This window comes from Gossypium raimondii, chromosome 4 (assembly GCF_025698545.1).
Source record: "Gossypium raimondii isolate GPD5lz chromosome 4, ASM2569854v1, whole genome shotgun sequence".
NCBI lineage: Eukaryota > Viridiplantae > Streptophyta > Magnoliopsida > Malvales > Malvaceae > Gossypium > Gossypium raimondii.
Genome location: NC_068568.1, coordinates 40,952,840 through 40,976,190, shown reverse-complemented (window position 1 = coordinate 40,976,190; position 23,351 = coordinate 40,952,840). Strand labels below are relative to the sequence as shown.

The 23,351-nt window shown below is 33.8% G+C and overlaps 1 protein-coding gene across 7 annotated transcripts; it reads left to right on the top strand.

The window, feature by feature from the left end:
- The first annotated feature begins 1,688 nt into the window (after nt 1-1,688).
- LOC105779833 (ribulose-1,5 bisphosphate carboxylase/oxygenase large subunit N-methyltransferase, chloroplastic) lies at nt 1,689-23,098 on the top strand. 7 transcript variants are annotated; one of them, XM_012603779.2, is made up of 16 exons: nt 1,689-1,948; nt 3,714-3,823; nt 5,885-5,948; nt 6,046-6,156; nt 6,355-6,414; nt 6,732-6,839; nt 7,536-7,602; nt 7,932-7,972; nt 8,084-8,164; nt 8,358-8,393; nt 19,887-19,970; nt 20,710-20,840; nt 21,250-21,338; nt 21,463-21,611; nt 22,542-22,726; nt 22,814-23,098. In XM_012603779.2, the coding sequence occupies exons 1-15, from the start codon at nt 1,739-1,741 to the stop codon at nt 22,719-22,721; spliced, it is 1,521 nt and encodes a 506-aa protein (XP_012459233.1). In that variant the 5' UTR covers nt 1,689-1,738; the 3' UTR covers nt 22,722-22,726; nt 22,814-23,098. The 7 variants fall into 7 exon arrangements, with proteins under 7 accessions (XP_012459233.1, XP_012459232.1, XP_012459235.1 ...); XM_012603778.2 differs by having other exon boundaries at nt 22,542-23,098; XM_012603781.2 differs by lacking the exon at nt 6,732-6,839 and having other exon boundaries at nt 22,542-23,098.
- The last annotated feature ends 253 nt before the right edge of the window (nt 23,099-23,351 follow it).

The window sequence follows — 23,351 nt, the reverse complement described above, 5'->3', positions numbered from 1 at the left end:
ATTAAATAAGCTTTCATACATAGTTTTCTAGTATTTTATTAAAAGCGGTAAGTATATTAAAATTTGTTATAATACATTAGGACACCAACATTTAATGTGTATTAAAACAATATATTAAAAAGTATATTTATAATAGTATATTAAAACAATATATTAAAACAGTATATTACATTAAAAATTATTGTTTTATTCAAAAATTAACAATATTAATTATTTAGTTAATAATTTCATAAAAATATAAGCACCATTTTATGTTGATGTTAACTCCTGGGATAATAGCTTAAAACACAAATTAAGAGCTAAAATGCCCATATAAGTTCACTTGGAAGTGAGTCAAACAGCAATATCATATTGCAAATAAAGTTTTATATATAATTATTTGACTTTGGATTTGGAGACAAAAATCATATGTTAAATATTTGATAAAAAAAAAAGGAATCATATGTTTAAGAATGTCGCAGTGAATGAATATTGTAAAGCATAAATTAAATGTCCATAAAAATATTGAGATGCTATGCAACAACAGTAAGGCAACAACGAAACAAATGGAACTGTAAGGCAACAATAGTAGGCAACAACGACATATTATAAACAGCTAAATAAAGGGAACTGTAAGGCAACATCAGTAAGGCAACAACAACAGATTATAAAGAAGATTATAAACAGATTATAAACAAAAGACATCAAACAAAAAAGGAACTGTAAGGCAACAACGTTTGTAGCTTCGCTCTAACCTCTGATTCTGGAAATGGGTGGAGCCGTGGAGGTCTGGTCGTGGATCGGTGGAGGATCGGAGGTGGATTGCTGCCGGAGGTGAACTCAAATTGAGAAAAATGGGAGGAGGGCACAGGCTTAGGGTTAGGTTAGGGAGAAATGTCGAAAAGGGGAAATGGGAAAAGGGGGAAATAGGTTACTGAATACTGACTTACTGGGATGGGATATTTGGGAAATAGGGAATATATTTTAGAAATAAAAAATATATTTATTATGTGTCGGTAGGGCCGGCCAAAAATTTTGCCCGAGGCTGCCCGTTTTTAAACAAGCCGATTTTTGCCCAAGCCCATATTTCGGGCCTATATTTTTACCCAAACCCTCCCATTTTTCGATTAAGCCGTCGGTCAGGCCGCCTACCATGAGCACCTCTATAAATGATGCATGGCACTGGTGTACTGTCCTAGTATTCGGGCTCAGCGACTAGGCTGGGTATAGGGTGTTGCATGACATATGAAATGTGTGTGTCTCTGAGCGTTATCGCATCCCCGGCAACTTAAATCTACCTTTAAGCTTTCACAATGTCTACCTCAAATCCCAAAATAGTAAAAAATCCTAAAACCAAAACTCAAAGCCTTAAAATTAACCAAACCCTAAAAATCCTAAACCTAAAAAACTCTAAAAAACCCTAAAGAAAAAAATCGATTAAGGAGAGAGAAAGTAAAGCGTATCCGGCTAAGCGCGCTTTCCTTGTCAACTGTGCAAAAAACGTGTCCAACTGGACGTATTTTCACACACTCTCTCCAAAATTGACCTATTTCTTTAATTAAAAAAAACCTATTTTACCAAATATTTCTTTTATGACATATTCCCCTCATTTAGTGATGTGAAAAGCCTCGTGGTGCCTTTCAAAAAACAGAAAAATACATATTTGAGTGAAAAAACCGTATTTCTCCATAAAAATATCCCTCGATAGAATACCCAGGATTCAAACAGAACACCAAACGATGGCGTATCATATGCACCTATGAGTAATTCCCAATCCTCAGCTTGCCTTATTCATGCCTCCAGGCTTCCTTGCACCCCGCGGACCTTAAAACACGACGTGTTGACCACGACGATGCTCCACTGCGGTTCTCGGATCTCAAAGCTTTGCCGGTCTCCGGTAACTCCACCGTTCAACTTTCCTCGTCGTTTGCTCATCAAATTTGAATTCTCTTCCTTATTTCAAGCTAAGGTTCTTCATCTTTCTCTCTCTGTTTATATTTTTCTGTTCGGTTGACGAGAAAATATAGCAAAATTTTTAGATTTTTGCTCCTTAGATAGGAAAATTAATAGAAAATTATTAAGTTAGTAATATTCATTGAAGCTCATAGTTTGCAAGATACTCGGATTCGGCTTGAGAAAAACTCTAATTTGGCATGGTCATTATCGAGTTGAGCTTGGGCAGCTCGAGATGTTGAGCGGGTTAATTTCGGCTATCCTAATGCTTGACTTGAGTAGCTCTCGGGCTTATCGAGATTATTGAAATTTTTTTATCCAAACTTGAAGATGAATTTTAGAACAAATAATTGAGCTTGAAGTCTAGCGAAGAAATTGTGCTCATTCTTTACTTAGGCTGCCTTTGGATTCCACCGCACCTGCGTTCCGGTGAGATTTGCTCGGTTAATCGTGCAATCGCAGCTCTCCCCGTTGTTTGGATAACAATGGTGCAAAAATCTCATCACAACGCAGTTCATTTTTCCCACTGCTACTTTAAGGGCTAGTGGAGATTTAAAACTGCGTTTAACAATTCAATTTTCATTCTTACCCTTTCCTTTTCTTTCTTTTAATCAACGCTCTTTCCTATTTTTTTATACGATTAGATTATCATTTTCTTTTTTAAAATTTGACAATAAAATAAATAATTTTATATGAATAAATATATAATTAAAAACCTAATTTCTAGTAATAATGAAACTTGTTATGTCTTATGTTATTATATTTTTTAATTAAAATTATTCTTTTAGATACTTCAAAATTTGATCCAAGTATAATGTTACTATTTGTGAAAATAATATTTATCATTGTTATAAAAAATATTTAATATAAAAATTAAAATAATTATCATTTTATCTAATAAATAATTTAAATTAATTATATAATTCATTAAAATATTGGAAGATACATTTTAATATTTTATTAAATTAATTTATAAATTCATATATTTTAATAATTTTAAAAAAGTAAAATAATTTAAAAAAATTTCTATTATATATCAATTCTAATCTAATGTCCTTAATAGTCATTTTTTATTCTTACCTCACCGCTACAGCTACGTTTGAATCCAAACACACACTCCACCATTGTTTCTAATTTCACCGCTACAGTACCCAATCTCACCGCTACAGTAACTAATCTCACTGCCACCGCTGTTTTTAACCTCACCGGAGGTAAACACACCGCCCATCCAAACTAGCCCTTAGTAAATCAGTCTAATCGAGCAAGCTGGAGTAGTTTGATTTTTATATGGAGCTCAAATATTAAAAGTCAAACTCAATCGCGCTTGAACCAAGATTTGGGTCTCTAATTTCTAGTTGAGCTTGAGCTTCTTAGAGTATGAGCTAGGTTCGACGCAATTACTCGTGTAGCTGTAGTATCGTTGTTGTATATATTAGTTTAGGATTTAGAGAAAAAAATCTATAACTAGAAGCTTATATTACAGTCATGTGTCCTATGTTATTTTGACTCAGGTGTGAATATTGGAAATGGGTATGTATCCAACGTGGGTACGGTTAGATTTTTCTAGGATTTCAATGTATTTGGAGGATTTTTGGTGGTTATATCTTCATATCCATGTGTTGGACACGAGTGCCAGACATGGGATCTTCTAGAAAAATAGAGTTTGAGCAACATGGCATGCATCCATTTGTTGTATATTGTCAAGAATTAAAACAGATACTTTGCCTTTTATTTTTTCCTCTAATTTTTATTAAATAATTGTGTTGGTATCAAAATCATAGGGCTTAAATACTTATGATGAAGAAAGTGATGAATTTTTGCCTTGGTTGGAGCGAAAGGCTCGGACTAAGATTTCTTCAATGCTCTCGATTGGGAAATCTGCATATGGCAGGTATTTTCAGTTTGTTTATTTAGCTTCTAACTTGGAGTTATCTTATTTTAATTTCAAGAGAAACTCTTATTTTAGTTTTTGATTTTATGTTGCTGTTCAATATGGTTAAAATTGTGTTCTGGTTGATATTCAAGAAACTTTAGGATCATGCTTTATCATATATCATGTAGGTGGATTGTTTGCAAGGACAAAGAAACTGAATTTCTATGTATTGCGTTCATATCAGTATATTGAAGTAGATAAAAACTGGGAAATAGTATGGGAACACTTGCTATTCTTGTTTAATGCAGGGATGGTGTGCAGATAGTTGTGATCCATGTTATTTTGAAGCAATAAAGTATCAAGTTGGGCAATTGTTGAAATTCTTGAAATGCTTTATTATTTATCATGTAGGTGGACTTTTTCCAAGAAATAAGGAATTGAATTATGTAAAATTTATCAGCGTATGGCAATGGATCAAAACTGGAAAATCCTATGGGCACTCTAGTTATTCTTGTTTAATGCAGGATGGTGGTGCCGTCTGTTATGATACATGTTTTTTTGGGGTGATAAAGTATCAACTAGCGTTATTAAATATTACTTTGACACCTGTATTGAAAGGAAGTGAAGCTCTCTTTGTTTTAAGTTTCATCCTTGTTGATTGGTAGACAATATTTTGTTCTCTTTAATAGCATGGACAAAAGCATGGACCTTAATTATATTAGATAACTGCAAATGTGGGATTATCATCTGGTTGCATTTATTGGCATACAGTGGTGGGATTCCCTTGACTATTTTAGCGAGTATTTTTTGCGTTGATTGTCCTGAAATTTCTTGCTTTTGCTACGGTAGAACTTTGTTTCAAAGAAGTAAACAGGCAGTCGGATGGCTAGAATCCTTTGAGAATAAGGAATGGATAAGTTTAAATGCCCTCCAAAATGGCAATTGGACATAAGCAATTTGAGTTAAAATGTATGTGCATAATCTTGAGAGCATTGATCAGTTCCGGACCTGCAATGTTAGGGCATTAGATTAACTTACTTTTTCCTTTCTTTCAACAAATAAGAAAATTTTCTTAGGTCTTTTGGCTCTGCTAATTGGAATATTCCACTTGGTAATATAGAAGATGGTATTGCAAATTTTTGAAAAAGAATTGCGTTATTTATCAGTTGATTTTCCAGGCAATGTGCGTATTTCAGTCACAGTATTCATGCTGGAGATTCATTTAAATTTTTAGATTATATTTGGAACAAATGGAAGTGTAAGATTGGGCTACATTGGCTATCGTAGGAATAAACCAGTCAAACTGAACAGGTGATTGTGTGTGCAGTGGTTTATTGAGTGGGTAAAGAATGCATAATGTCTCTTTCCATGCCTAAATTGCTGTACATGGGTGATGATTAGGAGCTGAGAAAAAAAAAATGCAATTCCTGGATGCATTTCTCAGCTAATTTATCATTTTGGGAGGCGTCAACTCTTTGCTTTTTCAACTCAAAGTTCATAGGTTGATTGATTTTGATGAGATTTTTCTGTATCTGAGCTTCTAAGAGATGCAATGACGATATCAAGACGTGTTTCAAATCTTATATCATGCTCTGTTCTCAGCATAGTGTTTGATCATATATCTCCTGGACAAAAGGGTCTGGACTCTGGAGGACACCTCTCTCTGGTTTTACCCAAACATGGGTTGTCACTTTATTTGCTTTACAAGATTTTAGCATTGGAAGATTCCTTCCATGTCAATGAGCTTCAGCGTCCTGCCTATTTAGTGTCCTTCGTAAAGGCATCTCTACCATGTTGGTTGTGGCTTCCTTTTCCTATATTCATTTCTTGCCACCTTCTTTTCTAGAACATTTAAGGGAATCATTGATCTCATTAGTTCCATGGTAAAGATACCTAGAGAACGTTCACACACTTTTTTCCACTGCTAGCAGGGAGTAAACAAGGTTGTATAAATGGGAAGGTCTTTGTTTATTTAATACTATTGATACATCTCCAAATAGAAAACATTGATTGCCTTGCTTTCTAGTTATCTATCTTATTAAGCTTTCAAGTATTCTTTTTTTTAATCCCTCATTGCAGGTCACTTTTTGCTTCTGAAAACATTCGAACTGGGGATTGCATACTGAAAGTTCCATATAGTGTGGTATATGATTTACAATGCTTGATGTTCAACTGTTGTATGGTGCCTTAAACAATAATGAGGATCTCAAGTTGTAAATAATTTTCTTTGAATCTTTCAGGAAATAACACCAGACAATCTTCTTCCAAAGATTAGAGCTATACTAAGTGATAAAATTGGGACTGTTTCAAAGCTTGCTATTATCCTTTTAGTTGAACGGAAAATGGGCCAGGTAACAAGAATTTCCTCCTCTTAATATCTTTTTGAAAGATCAAATTCCTACAGGTTATTGTTTGTGAATTGCTTCTGCATTGTTTTGCATTTAAGAGGAATTTGAGGTTTGTTTTTAGAATCTCTATCTTTAGTTTCGATGTTTCATTTCAAAGAAACTTCCAGAACTAAATGATTTAATTTTTATCTTTTGCTACAGAGTTCTGGATGGGCCCCTTACATCTGTTGCCTTCCTCAGCATGGGGAAATTCATAGCACGGTAAATGTTTCTTTATCTGTTAGTTTTGGAAGTTTTTTGATCCCTTGTGGATATTAGAAATTTGGCACAGCAAATTATTGTGGTTACTGGTAACCTTGTCAAGCAAAACTTTTTGAAAGTTAAACCTGTGGGTGCAACCTTGAAATTTTCACTAGATGTCATTATGCTTAGAATCATTTAACTTCTCTATGTTGTTACTTGTTATATGGGATACGTTATTTCAATACCTTTGTATAGTCTGTTGTATAGATAGCATTAAGCATTTGCTGCTGTTGTTTGAAAAATATGCTAATTGGGATTTCTTTGTGTTACTATAGATTTTCTGGAGTGAATACGAGTTGAATATGATTTGTCAAAGTTCAGTGTATCAGGAAACAGTTAATCAAAAGGCTAAAATAGAAAAAGATTTTGCTGCAGTTGTGCCTGTAAGTAGTAGTTGCTTTCACTGGTTTATATGATATACAAACAGAATAAAAGAGGCATCCTTGTCTCTGGTTCACAATGAAGTATAATGCATGTGTCACGCAGTAATTTTCTTGATTCAGGTCCTATTTAATTCTGGGGATAAAACAACAGAAATCTTTGAATTTTTATCGAAATTGCATATTTTTGTTCTTTTAATTTTGTCCAATTGAGTTTAAACTGCTAAATCTAAGATTAGTCAAGGATAATAGTTTTACATCATGCTTAATTTGTTTCTAATCAAGGATAATAGCTTTATATCATGTGTTATTTGTCTTCCTATAGCGTTAGCATTGTTGGATTGGTTTTAATCTTGAATATAATCAGGAAAAAAGGAGAACTGTTGGGCATAAAAAGTGGGGTAAGGGAAAGAAGAATGGTTTGGCTCTTTAGCTGTAGAAAAAGGAATAGGGTTATGTTGTCATATGTTCCGTACATCAAACTAGATAGATATAATTTTCATTATTCACTTTCAGTATGCCTCGGTGGTGAAACCAGTTGACATGCGAGACTCAAAATCTCGTTCTAAAGAGCCTGGAGGGGATCTATAGGGCCCTATCCTAATTTTCTTTTGCTTCATATTTTTCTCATTGGGTCCAGATGATGGCTTTAGTTTCCTTGTTAGATGTGATTATGACAAGGTTTTTCATATAATTCAGGCCCTTCAGCAATTCCCTGATCTTGAAAGCATCACACTTCAGGATTTCATGTGTGCATATTTCTCAGGTCGGCCCTTGTTTGCTAATGTGTGTCTATTATTGATGGTCCATTCTTTCTCTATTGTGTTAAAATCATTTCCATTTTTTTTAAAGAGAGCTATGCCAGTAAGAAGGTTTCTTTAGTTTTTTTCAAAGTTCTTTTCAGTGATTTTTATTCTCTTTCCATTGAGCCATGACGTATTTGATGCTGATTAGATCATGAAAGTTAATTAAATTTGGTAAACCATAACAGATTTTTATTAAGAGATACGCGGTAACTAGGATTTCCTTCATGATGTAGCAGTATGTCGTCCTTGTATTAGTTTTTTTCTTACTAGTTTGTTGTCAATGTGGCAGTAACATCTCGAGCCTGGGAAAGCACAAAGGGCCTATCTCTGGTAGTGCTTCTTAATAACATTATTTTGTTTTGGAGAGTTTTGAGCGGTTACTTCTAGTGTTGTCTTATTTTAGTAGACAGCTCTTTGAATTATTATTAAATCATTATGTAGATTCCATTTACAGATTTTATGAATCATGACGGCGTTTCAAAATCAATTGTATTATTCGATGATGATAAAATGTTTTCAGAGGTATGTTGACCTTGCATTAGTGAGAGAAATGTACAGATATTGACAGAGGTTATGATGCTCTAAAGATGAACCTTATTGGTTTTACTGCTATACATAAAATGTTATCCGCATATACAAATTTGTTTAAAATTTTTAATTGTGATTTGAGAATTGTGTCTTTAGATTTATTTCGTTTTTTAAATGACTTGAGCAGGTTATTGCTGATCGTAACTATGCTCCTGGTGAAGAGGTTAGGACCACTTTAGTGGAATGGCTTCCCTTATCTTTTCCTTGAGATAATTTTGTATTTGTTCCTTTGTTAGTTTTTTGGCTATCTTGTTCAAACTCTTCTATTTGCTTAAAGTACCCATGTTTGATACTTATTCAGACATGGGTACAGAGATATGACCTTCTAAGCAAGGGTGTAGCTAGAGGGAGGCAGACAGTGGCCTTGGCCCCCACCCCCCCTAGCTAAGACGTATAATATCTATTTTAGTCCCCTTTACTTATGAGGTATTTAATTTAAGCCCTTTTTAAACAAATCATTTTTAGCTTTGGCCTCCCAAAAATTCTAAAATTTTATTTTGGCCCCCTCAATAGTGAATTGCTAGCTTCACCCCTGCTTCTAAGGATCCTCCAAATACATGGAATAACTTGAAAAACTTAAACACACCCATGTGGACATTTACTTGTATCCTACACTTAAGACTTGAGTACAAGTAGTGTAGGTTAATTTTGAATTCTCTCTTTTCCTTGTCTATTTGTTCCTAGAAACATTGGCTTTAAGACTTTATTACAAACATATAACACCAGCTTATTTATTCCTTGACTACACTTTTGTTTGACTGCCTCGATTATTGTGTCTCTTCTTTTCTCTCTTTCTCCTTGAAGTTGTTAAGTGATAATCTGACCATGAATTCAACTTTGACATTTCAACTAATTTGATATTCAAATACAAAATTATGATCTTAAGTAGTGATAGCATCTGGATGCTAATAATTACTCTATAGTTTTAGATAATTGTAGAAATAAGAGTATTTCAAAGAGAATTCTGAAATTAGAAAGAAATTTAGAGATAAAACTAATTCTCTCTTGTGTTGTGTGAGGAACAATTATACAAAATTTATATCCATGGTAAGAGCCTAAGTAAGGAAAACTGGTAATGAATAAATCCCTAGAATCAATCTACACTATCAAATTTGTACTAACTGTCAATAATCAAGGATTGGTTGTCAAATGTTTAAATTGGTCAACACTCTCCCTCAAGTTGGTGCATAGCTATCACACATTCCCAACTTGCAGACCAAATTATAATAGATTATGTTGCCAAGTCTTTTGGTGAACACATCAGCTAATGTTTGTTAGAAGCTACATGAGTTAAGCTCAAGACATCAGTAGTCAACTTTTCTTTGATGAAGTGTAGATCAATCTCTGTATATTTTGTTTGATCATGTTGTACCGAGTTTTGGGCTATACTGATGGCAGTTCTGTTGTCATAATTTTCCTTTTCCTAACTTTAATTCTTCCATTACCTTTTGTAACCTTAGGAGCTCACATAAACCTAGAGCCATTGCGTTGTACTTTGGTTCAACACTTGATAGGGTAACAACACTATTTTTTGCTTCTCTAACTGACCATATTTTCTCCCACAAGTGTGCAATATCTAGATGTAGATCTTTTATCACTTGGAGATCCAGTCCAATCCGCATTTGCAAACTTTTATCATTTGCTTCTATCCAAAGGTAATCCTGTTTGGAGAAGAGAAGGTCTTTTCTAGGAGCAAACTTTAGATATCTTAAAATATGATAAACAACATCATGCATGAACTAGCTTGCCAAACTAACTACATATGCTATGTTTAGTCTAATATATGAGACAGTTCTGTCAATTACTCTATGATATCTTTCTTTATCCTCTGATTCTCCAATCCTTGCTTATAGCTTATGATTGCTCTCAATTAGTGACTTTGTTGGTTTGCATGCCATCATGCTTGTTTTAGCTAAGGGATCTGATACATATTTCCTTTGAGAAGCGAAGATTCCTTTTCTTGATCTGACAACTCCAATTTCTAAGAAATATTGCAGCTTCTCGCGATCCTTGATTTCAAATTATTGGGCCAAGAACTTCTTTAGTCGAGCAATTTCTTCTTTGTCATCTTCAATCATAATTAGTCTTCTCTATATATTATAAAAAGTGGGATGTTACCTTTGTGATGTACGAATGTCTTAGAAAGAGGGAATGATTAGCATTATTTTGTTGATGGCCAAAAGAGAACATGCCTCTCCTAAATCTGTCAAACCATGCTATGGGTGATTTGCTTCAATTTTTACAAGGCCTTCTTTAATTTGCACACTTTCCCTTGTGTTTTATCATCATCGAGTCTAGGGGGATTTCTTATATACACCTCTTCTAGGTCTTCATGTAGAAAAGCATTTTTCATATCAAACTGCAATAGATCACAATCAATGTTGGTCACACATGATAACAAGATTTTAATGGTGTTCATCTTAGCAACAGGGACATATGTCTCCTAGTAGTTCACTCCGTAAGTCTCAATGAACCCTTTAGTGACCAATTTGGCTTTAAACCTCTCAATCGAGTCATTGGCCTTGTGTTTCATAATGAAATCCCATTTGCAGCTAACCAATTTCTTTTCTAACGGAGGAATGACTCACTATAAGAGGATTCTTTGCGGGAGTAGATTGCATGATGGCTTTTTTCGTCCTATTTCTCCTCGAGGTTCTCCTTAAATCCAATCTATCCAAATGTCCAACAAATTTCATTGTCTCCCCCTAAAAAGTAGTCTCCTTCTAAGCCTAGTCAGTATTTTCTTTTAGGATAAGATTTTCAAAGGAGACCTTTTTATTTCATTATTCTCCCATTGAAGAGGTGATTGAGTTGCACAAGTTGGTTCATTTTCTTCTAAATGGTGGATGATAACATTTGTAACCTTTCTGTGTTGGAGAGTACCTAATAAACACACATTTAAAGGCTCTAGGATCTAGCTTCCTACCTTGTCGGTTATGAACAAAGTAGACACACCCAAGCACCTTTGGAGGAACCATTTTAGGACTTTTAGAAGAGTCTTGAAGTTGAAAGTTTTGAGAGCCATTCTATTGTTGAGATAGGCAGCCATGAGGATTGCATCCCTTCAGTAAAGTTTTGGAAGATTCATAGTGAACATTTGTGATTTAGCAACTTTTAGTAAATATCTATTATTCCTTTTGGTTATTCCATTTTGTACACTTGTACTAGGACAACAAGTTTGATGAATTATCCAATAATTCTCCAAAAATCATCAAAGAAGTGTTGTGTGCCATTATCAGTTTTCAAGATTTTTTTCTTAGCAACAAACTGTGTAAGAACCATTTTTATGAAAAGATTGAAAGCACGGAAATACATCACTTTTTGATTTCATCAAATATGCCTATATCATTCTAGTGCAATAATCAATAAAAATAACAAATCATCGATTACCAGATAATAAGGTAGTTTGAGTAGGACCTGGAACATCAGAATGAATGGTCAAAAAAGGAGCAATACTTTTATTATTACGTAAAGCATAGGAATTGTTTAACATACTCGTAAGCCTCACAAAACAATGAATCAAACCGAGTCTTTGAGAATAAATTAGGATACAATTTTTCTAGTATAGAAAATGATGGATGCCCTAACTATTGACACTATTGTATTATTTTGTGGTTGACATACTTATTTTATCCAAAACACGCTCGATATGGAATAGAAACATTACACCCTCCAACATACGTAAGCCATGCAATTTATCACTGTCAATTTTCTTGTTTCAAGGTTTTGAAAGACACAATGATTGAGAAAAAAAAATCAATTCTACAATTTAGGGCCATTTGTTATGGCACTTACAGATAAAAGATTAACTAGAAACTAAGGAATATGAAGTACAAATGATAGTTTAATATTGGGTTCACAGTTTATAGAACTTATTCTAGATACAGGGGTAACAAAACCATTGGCTATTTTGACACCATCCTTTGTTTGATATGGGAGTAATTAAAGAGACCTTCAGAGGAGCCTATCATATGTCTATTTGCTTCAGAATCAATGATCCACGAGTTAGTGTTAGCACTTGCATTGAAGGCATTACTTCACTTTACAAAGTTGCATGTTGTATTGGAGGAGATGCTTGAGGTATTGGATTTCATCATAAGAAAAAGTCTTAGTAGTGGCTATCTCTTGTGATGATTTTATGTTCTCAAACAAATTTGCTTGAGCCCATGGGGACTTGACTTGTTTTCCCCTTCAGCCCCTAGTGGCTTGGCCATGTAACTTTCAACAAATTTTCTTGGTATGCTGTAAGTTCCCACAAAAGTCACAATGCAAATGATCTTTATCCAGGTATTGGCTATTGAATGCTTTTTAGATTTGTTAACACTCAACCCTACCTTTTCAATCATTGTTGTGTAGAGCATAGCATTTCTTTTTCTTTCTTCCTCTCAAACATAAGACTATGCCTCCTTGAGGGAAGGAACAAGAGTTCTTCCAAGAACCTGACCCTACCTTTTCAATTTTTGTTGTTCAACTTGGCCAGAAAGTCATAGATCCATTCTTTATCAACCAATTTTTGGAATTTAACTACATCTCCAGTACGGTCTACCTTGAAGTTTAGATAATAATCTAGTTCCTAGGACAAGTCACTTGGTTTAGTGAAATATTGAGAAGCTATCATATCACCTTATTTGGTGCTATGAACAAGGTTCCTGATTTCATAGATTTAAGCATCATTCCAACTCACGAGTGTGTAAGAGTGTCCGCTTGTCATATTTTTGTCGCAGTATCAAGCAATAAATATGGTCTAGAAATTTTTGATTCCATAGAATTGATGAGCGTTTCCTAGGGTGAGTAAAACTTACTCGATTTGAAAAAATCGAATTTTTTTTTCAAATTTTGAGTTAATTTAATTGAGTTATTCGAGTCAACTCAAGTAAGTAATTCGAATTTTGGGTTTGAGTTAAATTTTACAATTCGAATAACTCGAATAATAGATTTGTGTAAGTACTCCTTTAGTCCCTGTCAATTTTGAAAGTGAGCAAATTAGTTTCTCTATCAACAAAATTACAAAAAATACTTATAAAATTCCAAAATTTATATTTTTTTAGAAAATATAAAATTTGAAAAAAATTCTAAAGAATATATAAAGAAAGTTAAAAATTTAAAATTTTTAAATAATGATTTTAGGACCTATATAAGTTAATTAATGATTCAAGTTTATCATACTAAACTATCTTATTTTTGTTGAGAATTTTTTATTTATTTGACAATATTGAATAGCTAATCTTTAGGGATTATAGCTGCTTTTAGAGATTCTAATTAGAGATATTCTTTTCTTATATGATTCAATGCTTCATATATATATTTGTACATATTTCTAAGAAATACATAGTTTTGAGTGAGTTTTCCTCAATACATTAGAGTATTCATCTCTAATTTTATCATGATATCAGATTTTTGATCCAATTTTTTGGGATAATATAATCTTTAATGTAACTTCCAGCATGAATCTTTAATCTGTTGTCATATGTCTGTTCCCTTCTCTCCATGATGCATACTCTTATGTAGGAGGAGAGTCTTTATGCTCTATAATCCACCTATTGAGAAAGTTGATCTCATTGCTAACCAAGATGGCTCATTGGGTGGTAAGTCTGACAAGGATTACTTGACGTGTGACTACTGTGGTAAGCCTCAGCACATTAAAGATTCGTGCTAGAAGTTACATGGTTGCCCTGCTCGAGGTTGTGGTAGAAAGCGAGGGGGTAAATTTGTCAGACTTTGTGACAACAGAGGACGAGTCCATTTTTGCAGGGAGTTTTACCTCAGATGAGATTCAACATCTTCGATGGCTCGTCTCAATTGGACTTAACCTTGGGTTTTAAGTCTAATCATGTGAAATTAGGTACTATTTTAAATGCTCCACCTACTTCTGAATATTAGATTATTGATTCTGGTGCGAATAGACATATGACAGGGTCAAACAAAATCTTATTTAACTATATTACTTGTCCATCTAAAGATAGTGTGCAAATAGTTGATGGCTCCCTTATCTCCAATCTCTGGATTAGGTTCTGTTTGTACTCCCAATATCACTTTATCCTTTGTCCTTCATGTCTCTAAATTCCTGATTAATCTTTTATCTGTTAGTACTATCACTAAAGCCTTAAATTGTAAACTTGAATTCTTTCCCGATCATTGTGTCTTTTAGGACCTCCAGACAGGGAAGACGATTGACAGTGATAGATTGTGTGATGACTTATATCTTCTGGATCAATTGTTCAGTATGTCTCAAGCCTTATTTGGAAAAGAATAAAGATGTCAACTAGGAGATAATTCAGTGGCATAGGCAGTTGGGACATCTATAATTTATTTTTCTTGCCAATATGTTTTCTACTTTGTTTTCAAGAACTAAGTTAGATTTTTTAGTTTGTAATGCATGTGAGTTTGCTAAGCGTACAAGAAACAATTATCCTTTACGTAATAATAGAAGTACTGTTCCTTTTGAGATTATTCATTTTGATGTTTGGGGCCCTACTTGCCTTCTTTATTTGGTAATTGTTGGTTTGTTACATTTATTGATTGTTGCACTTGGATGACATGGATTTTTTATTGAAATCCAAAAGTAATGTTTTCTCGTGTTTTCGTTCTTTTCATAAATTGATTACTACTCAGTTTGATGCTAAGGTTAAGATTTTGCAAACTGATAATGGAATCAAGTATAACTTCAATGATTATTTAGAATCATATGAGATTTTGTATCAGACCAGTTGTCTCGGGTACAAGTGCTTAGAATGGTGTTGTCGAAAGAAAAGTCGGAATCTTTTAGAGGTTGCTAGATTACTTATGTTCACTATGAACCTTTCAGAGCTTTACTAGGGGGATGTGATTTTGGTTGCTGCTTATCTCATTAATCAGATATCTCTTCGAGTCATTGATTTTAAAAGTCCCATAGAAATCTTACAGGGTAAGACGGATTATTCGGTTTCACCGAAGGTCTTTGGTTGTGTTTGTTTCGTCCATCTTCGACATAGAGCAAACTAGATCCTTGAGTGGTTAAATGTGTTTTCATTGGATACTCTCCCACACAGAAGAGTTACAAATGTTTCCATTCGCCATCTAGAAAGTATTATGTAAGTATAGACGTAACATTTCGTAAGGATGAACCTTTTCTTCATCACAACCATCTCTTCAGGGTAAAGTTATTGAAAATGAAGAGATGACACCTTACTCTGTTACTCTTCTGAGGAAAAATTTAGTTCCATTAGAGACCTCGGTGCAAGAGAAGACTAGTGGACGGTTGTTGGATAGGCCTGATTTAAAGACATACACTAGAAAAGGCAAGAAGGAAAATGCCATCATACAATCTATTTTGTGTTTTGACTCTTCACTGTTAGGTGAGTCTTCTTTACCTGAATTTGCTACTGATTTAGAATTACTAATAGCCCAATGAAAAATGTTAGAACTTGCACTTTACATCCTATCTCTGACTTTGTCTTTTAAGATGATTTCTCCCCATCCTTTTTCTTTGTCCTTGTTCTCTAGTTCTGTTCCATAAGATTGGAGAGAAACTATCACTGATCCAAGATGGAAGAAGGCTATAATTGAAGAAATGCAGGCTTTAGCAAAAAATGAGACGTGTGAATTGATTAATCCTTCTAAGAGGCAGAAAATGGTTGGCTGCAAATGAGTGTTTACTATAAAGTATAAGGTTGATGGTTTAATTGAAAGACCTAAAGCTAGACTAGTAGCGCAATGATTCATTTAGACATATAGAGTGGATTATCAAGAAACATTTGCTCCGGTTGATAAATTGAACACGATTAGGATTCTTTTATCATGTGCAACAAATCTCAATTGGGACTTACAGCAAATTGATGTAAAAAATGCTTTCTTACAGGGAGACTTGAAAGAAGTGTATATGAAAATTCCTTCAAAATTTGAGGATAAATATATTCAAGGGAAGGTGTGTAGATTGAAAAAAGATCCTATATGGAATAAAGCAATCTCCCAAAGCATGATTTGACAAATTTAGTAAAACCATGGTGTTGTTTTGCTATCGACAAAGTGATGCTGATCATACCCTTTATATAAAACATCACAAGGGTAAGGTTACTCTTCTTATAGTTTATGTTGATGACATAATTATGACAGGAGATGAGAGGGAAGAAATGGCCTGACTTAATAAATAATTGGCTCAGGAATTCGAAATCAAAGACTTGGGGAAGTTACAATATTTCCTTGAAATAGAAGTGGCCAAATCGAAAGAGGGAATCTTTATTTCCCAAAGAAAGTATGTCCTAGATCTTCTGACAAAGACTGACATATTGGGTTGTAAACCAACAGAATCACCTATTGAGAGTAATCACAAGTTACAAGCAAGGATAGATGAAATGGTGGATAAAAGGAGATATCATAGACTCGTTGGTCAATTGATTTATCTTGCTCATACTCGAGTTGGTATAGCTTATGCAATTAGTTTGGTAAGTCAGTTTATGCAGGATCCTTGCGAAGTTCATATACAGATAGTATTGCGAATTTTGTGCTATTTGAAGTCTGTACCGAGCAAAGGCATTCTCTTCTCCAAAAATAGTCATCTCAAGATAGGAGTATTTACAAATGCAGATTGGACTGACTCTCTTGATTAGGGGGAAGCGTTCGATCAAATCGAATGAAAAAATTTCGAGTTAATTGAATTGACGAATTCTATTTTATCATCCTAACTCGATTTGAAATTTTCTCGAATCGAGTCGAGTGAAATGGATTTCGAATCCAATATATTTGTTCGAGTTAAATTAAAAAATGATTTTGGTGTTTTTTATTTTTGTGTGATCTTTTTTTTAAATATTTTTTTGAAGTTTTTAAACATGATCATACAAAGAAAAATTAAAGTGAACAAATAAAAGCAACTGATAAATGAGAATGAGAGGATTTTGATTTTTGGGTTTAAAAGGGGAGAAATAAAAGATTTTTGGGAGTTAAAAGGGAGGAAAAGTAAAAATTTTTTGAGGTAAGGGGGATAAAAGAATTGTGGGGGGATTAGATTTTTGGGGTATAAGGGGAGGGAAAGTAAAAAAAAAGAAATTGAAGAGTTGGTGGGGTAGAAGGGGGGGTTGAGGGTAGTTTGATATTCGATTTATTCGAATTTGAAAATTCAATTCGAACTCAAAATTCCAAAAGAAAATTCGAGTTGACTCGATTAATTCGATTAACTTGATTTGAATAATTTGAAATTCAATTTTTATTTTTATTTTTTCGAGTTGAATCGAATTTTGCTTATCCCTGCTCTTGATTACAGAAAGCCTACAATGGGTTATTATACTCATGTGGGAGGAAACTTAGTCACTCGAAGGAGTAAGAAACAAAGTGTTGTGACTCGATCAAGTGCAGAGGTTGAATTTAAGGCCATGACTTAAGGTGTTTGTGAGCTTTTATGGATGCAAAAAGTTTTGGAAGAGCTAAAGTAGTTGAACGAAAATGATTCAACCTTGTACTGTGACAACGAAGTGGCCATTCTAGTGCAGCACGATAGGACCAAGTACATCGAACTAGATCGCCATTTTATCAAGGAAAAAGTAGCAAGTGGTGTCTTAATTCTATCTTATCTAGCATTTGAAAAATAGTTAGCTGATGTTTTTACTAAAGGACTCGGCTATAATACTTACCATAATCTTCTTTGCAAGTTGGACATGAGAGACATCTATGCACCAACTTGAGGGGTAGTGTTGAGAATCTTTGATATATTTGACAACATTGAATAACTTGTCTTTAGGGATTATAGCTGATTTTTGGAGGTTGTAATTAGAGATATTTTTCCTTTATATGATTCAATGTTTCATGTATATATATCTGTACATATTTCTAAGAAATACATAATTTTGAGTGGGTTTTTCCTCAATATATTAGAGTATTTATCTCTAATTTCATCAATTTATTATTATTATTTTGCTTTGAAAAAGTTTTCAAATGTATATGGTTTCAAATTTTTGTACTTTAACACGAAATTAGTTATATTGTAATAAAATTTTAATTTGACATGTTTGATTTTTTTATTTAACTTGAACAATTTCACTCGATTTGACTTAACTCAAATTTCATTTCACTCGACTCCATTCGAAAAAAATTGAAATCGAGTTAGGATGATAAAATAGGACTTGTCAACTCGATTAACTTACAATTCTTTCACTTGATTTTATTCAATTCTATTGTACGCTCACCACTAGCCATGGCATCACTAGAGAATTTTTTGAATTCCACTAATTATAGGTGGGTTATTCACTGTGGGCTTTCTTAAATCACCACTAATATACCCCTACCTTCCTCTAGCTTTGGTGAACAACAGACAATCATGGCCATGCGAGATAGTTGTTCACATTGATCTTTACGAGAGTAATTTGCGAAGAGGGGTTGTCAAAGCTAGCAAATATCATTTCCTTATTTCTCCTCTAAATAATAATTGGGAGAAAAGAGAAAAAAAAACTCAACCCCTCAAAAAAATTGTTTTCAAACAAAAACTCACAGAACTCAAATATGGCTCCAATAAAAAAACTCAAACCAGCATCAATGGACCCAATAACAGCAAGGGAAGCTGGAAATAACCCAAGGAAGTCGATGATGATGATCGGAGAAACGACTTCTAGGGAGGTATACTTCATGTGCCGGCACATTAACAAAAGGGAAGGCTTCTAGCGGCACATGAGGCTGTTGTGCAGAGACAGAGGCTGTGTGATTTTTGCGTTTGATTGGAAATGAGGCTGTGGCTCTCCTATGGATGGCAATGAGAATAACAAATGGGGCTAAGGGGATAAGTACCTAATTTTTATTTCTAAGGCTAAGAGAACATGGAATATTCACTATTAGACCTCTAAATCTGGAATTATAGCTTTGGTACCATGTAGAAATTAGAGTATTTGGAAGAGAATTTCTAAATTAGGAAAAAAATTAGAGATAAAACTGATTCTCTCTTATTTTTTGTGAGGAATGATTACAATGAATTTATATGCGCTGTAAGAGCCTAAGGGAAACTAATAATTAATAAATCCCTAAAATAGAGCCTAAAATCCAAATCTGTACAATCTGTCAATAATCAAGGATTGGCAGTCAAATATTTAATTTGGTAAACAATAACTTTACTTGTGAGTGTGGTTTTGGTGTTATATTCATACAGCTAGATAGTGGATACAATCATTGTGATTTAGCCAGTATACAAGCAAGCATCTAGGCTATGTTGCTCCAACTCTTCATTTTTCTTGAATCATCCGTGACCAGCTCTCGTGTCCAACTCATTTGCACATGGACATGTAAATATGGTCCTCCAAGAACAAAAAACTTTTCAAAAAATTAAGCATGACACACATATGTATGCGGCACTCACACCCGAGTCTAAGAACATAGCATCTAGAGACTATGGCATTATATGAATGCAGATTGTAGACTAAAAATGCCATTTGAATTCTTACACTTTCTTAAAGAAAATGTAGTAGTTTTAACATCAGATTCAGACTTGAAAGACCCCCATTAAGTTTGAACACGGGACATTTCATTTACTTTTGATAATTAAACCTTAAAACTTAGTCTTTTGATGTATGGTTTGAACGTTAACAAAATCAATGGTTTCCCTCTGCACTTACTGGAAATTTGTTAGCATTATTCTATTGTTTTACTTTAAGCTTGTGGTATGGTGCTGCAGAATCTGAAGTTCACTTAATTGCTTGTTTAGGTACTGATAAATTACGGAAAATTTCCAAATGCCATGCTACTGCTAGACTTTGGTTTCACAGTTCCATATAATATTCATGACCAGGTTAGTTTTGAAAGTTTATGAAGTACTTATCTTCTTTGGTATAACTGTACAAGCTTGACTTATACGCCTTTGTTACTCTCACTCTTCATTTCTTGAAGTACCTATGTCCGGCACTTATGTTTGACCCATATCTAGGTATGGGTATGGGGATATAGCTCTCCAACTACTTGTAAAAAACATGAAAAAGATTCAATATATTTGTTCCAGACGCATACTCATTTCGACATTTACATCCGAGTCCAAGTAATATAATTATACGTTGTTGATTGTTCTGCAATTATATGTTTCCTTTATATGTGATTAGCACAACTACATTGTGGTTGAAATGACAATGTAAATTTAAGACAAAATGTGAGAAGAAATAGATGAAAAGAAGATATGCAAGTACAGAAATGTTGTGAAGTACAATTGGCTGTGGTTGTAGAAAATTAAAAGTTAATTAATGTACAATATTTAAATTGTCATATTACATTTTTATATTTTATTTTATATTTTTACTATGGTATAATTTGGGTTGTGTCATTTCCTCAAGTGAGTTGGCAACTTTTGATTCAGTGACACTATACTTGGTAAGCCCTTTTATTCATATTCATATTATAGATTTTAGTATCTTGCTTGGCATTTGTAATTCATCATCTTAGTCCGAAGTAAAAAACATGTGCAAATACAATTTACATAAATGTGACTAAATGTTATTTTAATGTTTAATCTTCTTAAAAAGAATGATGCTGACTCTCAGGTACAAATCCAGTTGAGCATCCCACATGATGATAATCTTCGTGAAATGAAATTGGAACTTCTGCAACATCTTACACCAAAAATTAAAGATGCAGTTGGTTTTAATTGTCCAGAAGATACTTTCATAATCAAGTTGGTATTGATGCTTAATTCTTTAATCTTATATCTCTAATGACAAACTAACAATGTTGACAGATGTTAGAGGTTATGCTGACTGCTATTTATTTCGAATGTTGCTCTGACACTTCATTTTTCTCTAAATATGTCTGACACATATTTGAACATAGGTACGAGGATACGATCCTCTTAGAACCCTCCAAATGTATGGAAAAACTTAAAACAATCAAGCATACCCATATTCGACACTCATAGCCAAGTCCAAGTAACTTAGCCATTTTCTAAATGTCATTCTCTGCTAACTTTATATTTAGCTCTTGAATTGGATGCTCTACTGTTGCTATCTTAAAATTTCTGTGGAAGTTCATATGACTCCTGAATCATGTTGCTGATTTCTGTTTGTAATGATCGGTTTATTACACAGGGAAGTTAGATCTCCTCGAGGAAAGGGGAAGGGTCTTCCACAGGCACTACGTGCATTTGCTCGTCTTTTATGTTGCAACTCTTCCCAAGGTTTTATTTAGATAATTCTTTCCTTCCATGTGTGTGATTTGACTATTCTTCAAGTGATTTAGTTTTATAGTTTTAGTCCTTTAGACCTTGCAGTCCTAATATTCACTTTGAACTTAATCATCAGAACTTAGTGACTTGGCCATGGAAGCTGCACAAATTGATGGCCGGTTAGCTCGGCGTCCACTAAAGGATAGCCGGAGAGAGTTCAAGGCACATAAGATGTTATCATCTCACATCACTCAGTTAATGCAGAAATATGATACAGCCATTAAGGTAATCTACTTGCCACTTTTTATGCCTCAAATATATGAGGGGTGGGGGGAACTTAGAGAAGATTGAATACACCGTATTTGACACTCAGCTCAAATCCAAGTAGCATAAGTTATGACCTAAAGGGGAATACAAAAAGATGATAGAAGATTATGTCATGTATAACTTGTATGGATGAAAAGGAAGAAAGAAACTCGTCTAAAACTGACATAAAATGCAATATTATATCTTTTTGAAAATAGCATATTCTTATGAACTATGTTACATTGACTCTTTATCTTGCTTAAGATATCTGTGCCCCACACATATTAGGATATCATTATGGGGGTATGATCTTCCAAATATATGGAAAACTTAAAAGAATTAAATATTCTTGTGTTTGACTCGTGCTCATCATATGTAGCACTCACCCTCAGTTCAGTAGTATAGGTTATGAACAAAAGGCTAATATATCAAGATGATAAAATATTATTGCATGTTTTACTTGTAAAGATGGAAAGGAAGAAAGAAGCTCTTCCTCAAAAAACGACATAAAATGCAATCTTCATATAATTTTGAAAACAGTATGTTGTTAGAACTGTTACATGGGCTCTTCATTTTTCTTAAAAGTATCAATATTCAATATTTATGTTAGACACATAGTTGGACATGGACATGGATGTAGGGGAATAATCCTTTGAATATATGTAAAAACCTAGAAAATAATTGAGCAGACCTGTGTCTGACTTAAGATAGTAAAATATTACTAAATATCTAACTTGTACAGATGAAAGGAAACGAACAAATTCTTTTTGGAAAACTGACATAAAATGTGGTACTCTTATCTTTGTAAGGGCATTCTTGTACAGAGTGTTAAAACAATTGCATGAAGCAATGTATGCTTATCTATTTACAAAAGCTTTTCACTTCAAGCTTCTGGACATGTATTTGCAGTCTCTTCCTGTCAATTCCCCCTCAATGAGTAACACTTTCACTCTTCGGAGGCAAATGGCTCATGATCTCCTAACCGGTGAACTTCGTGTCCTGAAATCTGCATCCATATGGTTGAATAATTACTGTGCGGTTCTGAAATCAACAAGCAACTGTCGGAGTCAATGGAAAAACCGTATCTGAAAAAGGCATGAATTCTTCTATTTTTTTTTTCTGTGAACTACTTCATTGGTAATCACTATGCTTAAAGTTTATCCAGCTTTTTTGGGGTATAGTGAACTGTAAACACTGGCAATATATAAGCAAGCTTTTGGAGTCATTCTTTTGCCCACGATCCACCGTTCAAGTCAATGATGGAAAGCAGAATCCGGAAGTCAAGAAATTTTCTTTTTCTTTTAATGATCAGAAAACCGAAACTGAAAGTTCAGAATTTTGCTCCTTTTGTTTTTTTTTTAATTGCTTTGATGGGTAATCTTTATGCCTAACTGTAATTTGTAATTTCTTGGGAGATATTTTTGTTTTCTAATAAGAGGTACGGGATGTTAAGGGGTTAAATGCGAGACTGGTGTCAACTTAAGACTTGAGCACGAAGTATTTTGCTACTCCACCTGTGATCGAGTGAATAAAGTTTCGGAGAGATTTAAGCCAAAGTCACACAAGACAAGGGTAGTAAAAGAGTGAATTGGGTGTTTAGGGCTTTGTTAGCTCATCCTTGCAACAATCATCCAACTGCATTTAAAATCTAGCATGTTTAGGGTACTGTACTCTATGTTGCCAGCAAAATTTGATCCACTTTACAGATTTCACACTAAT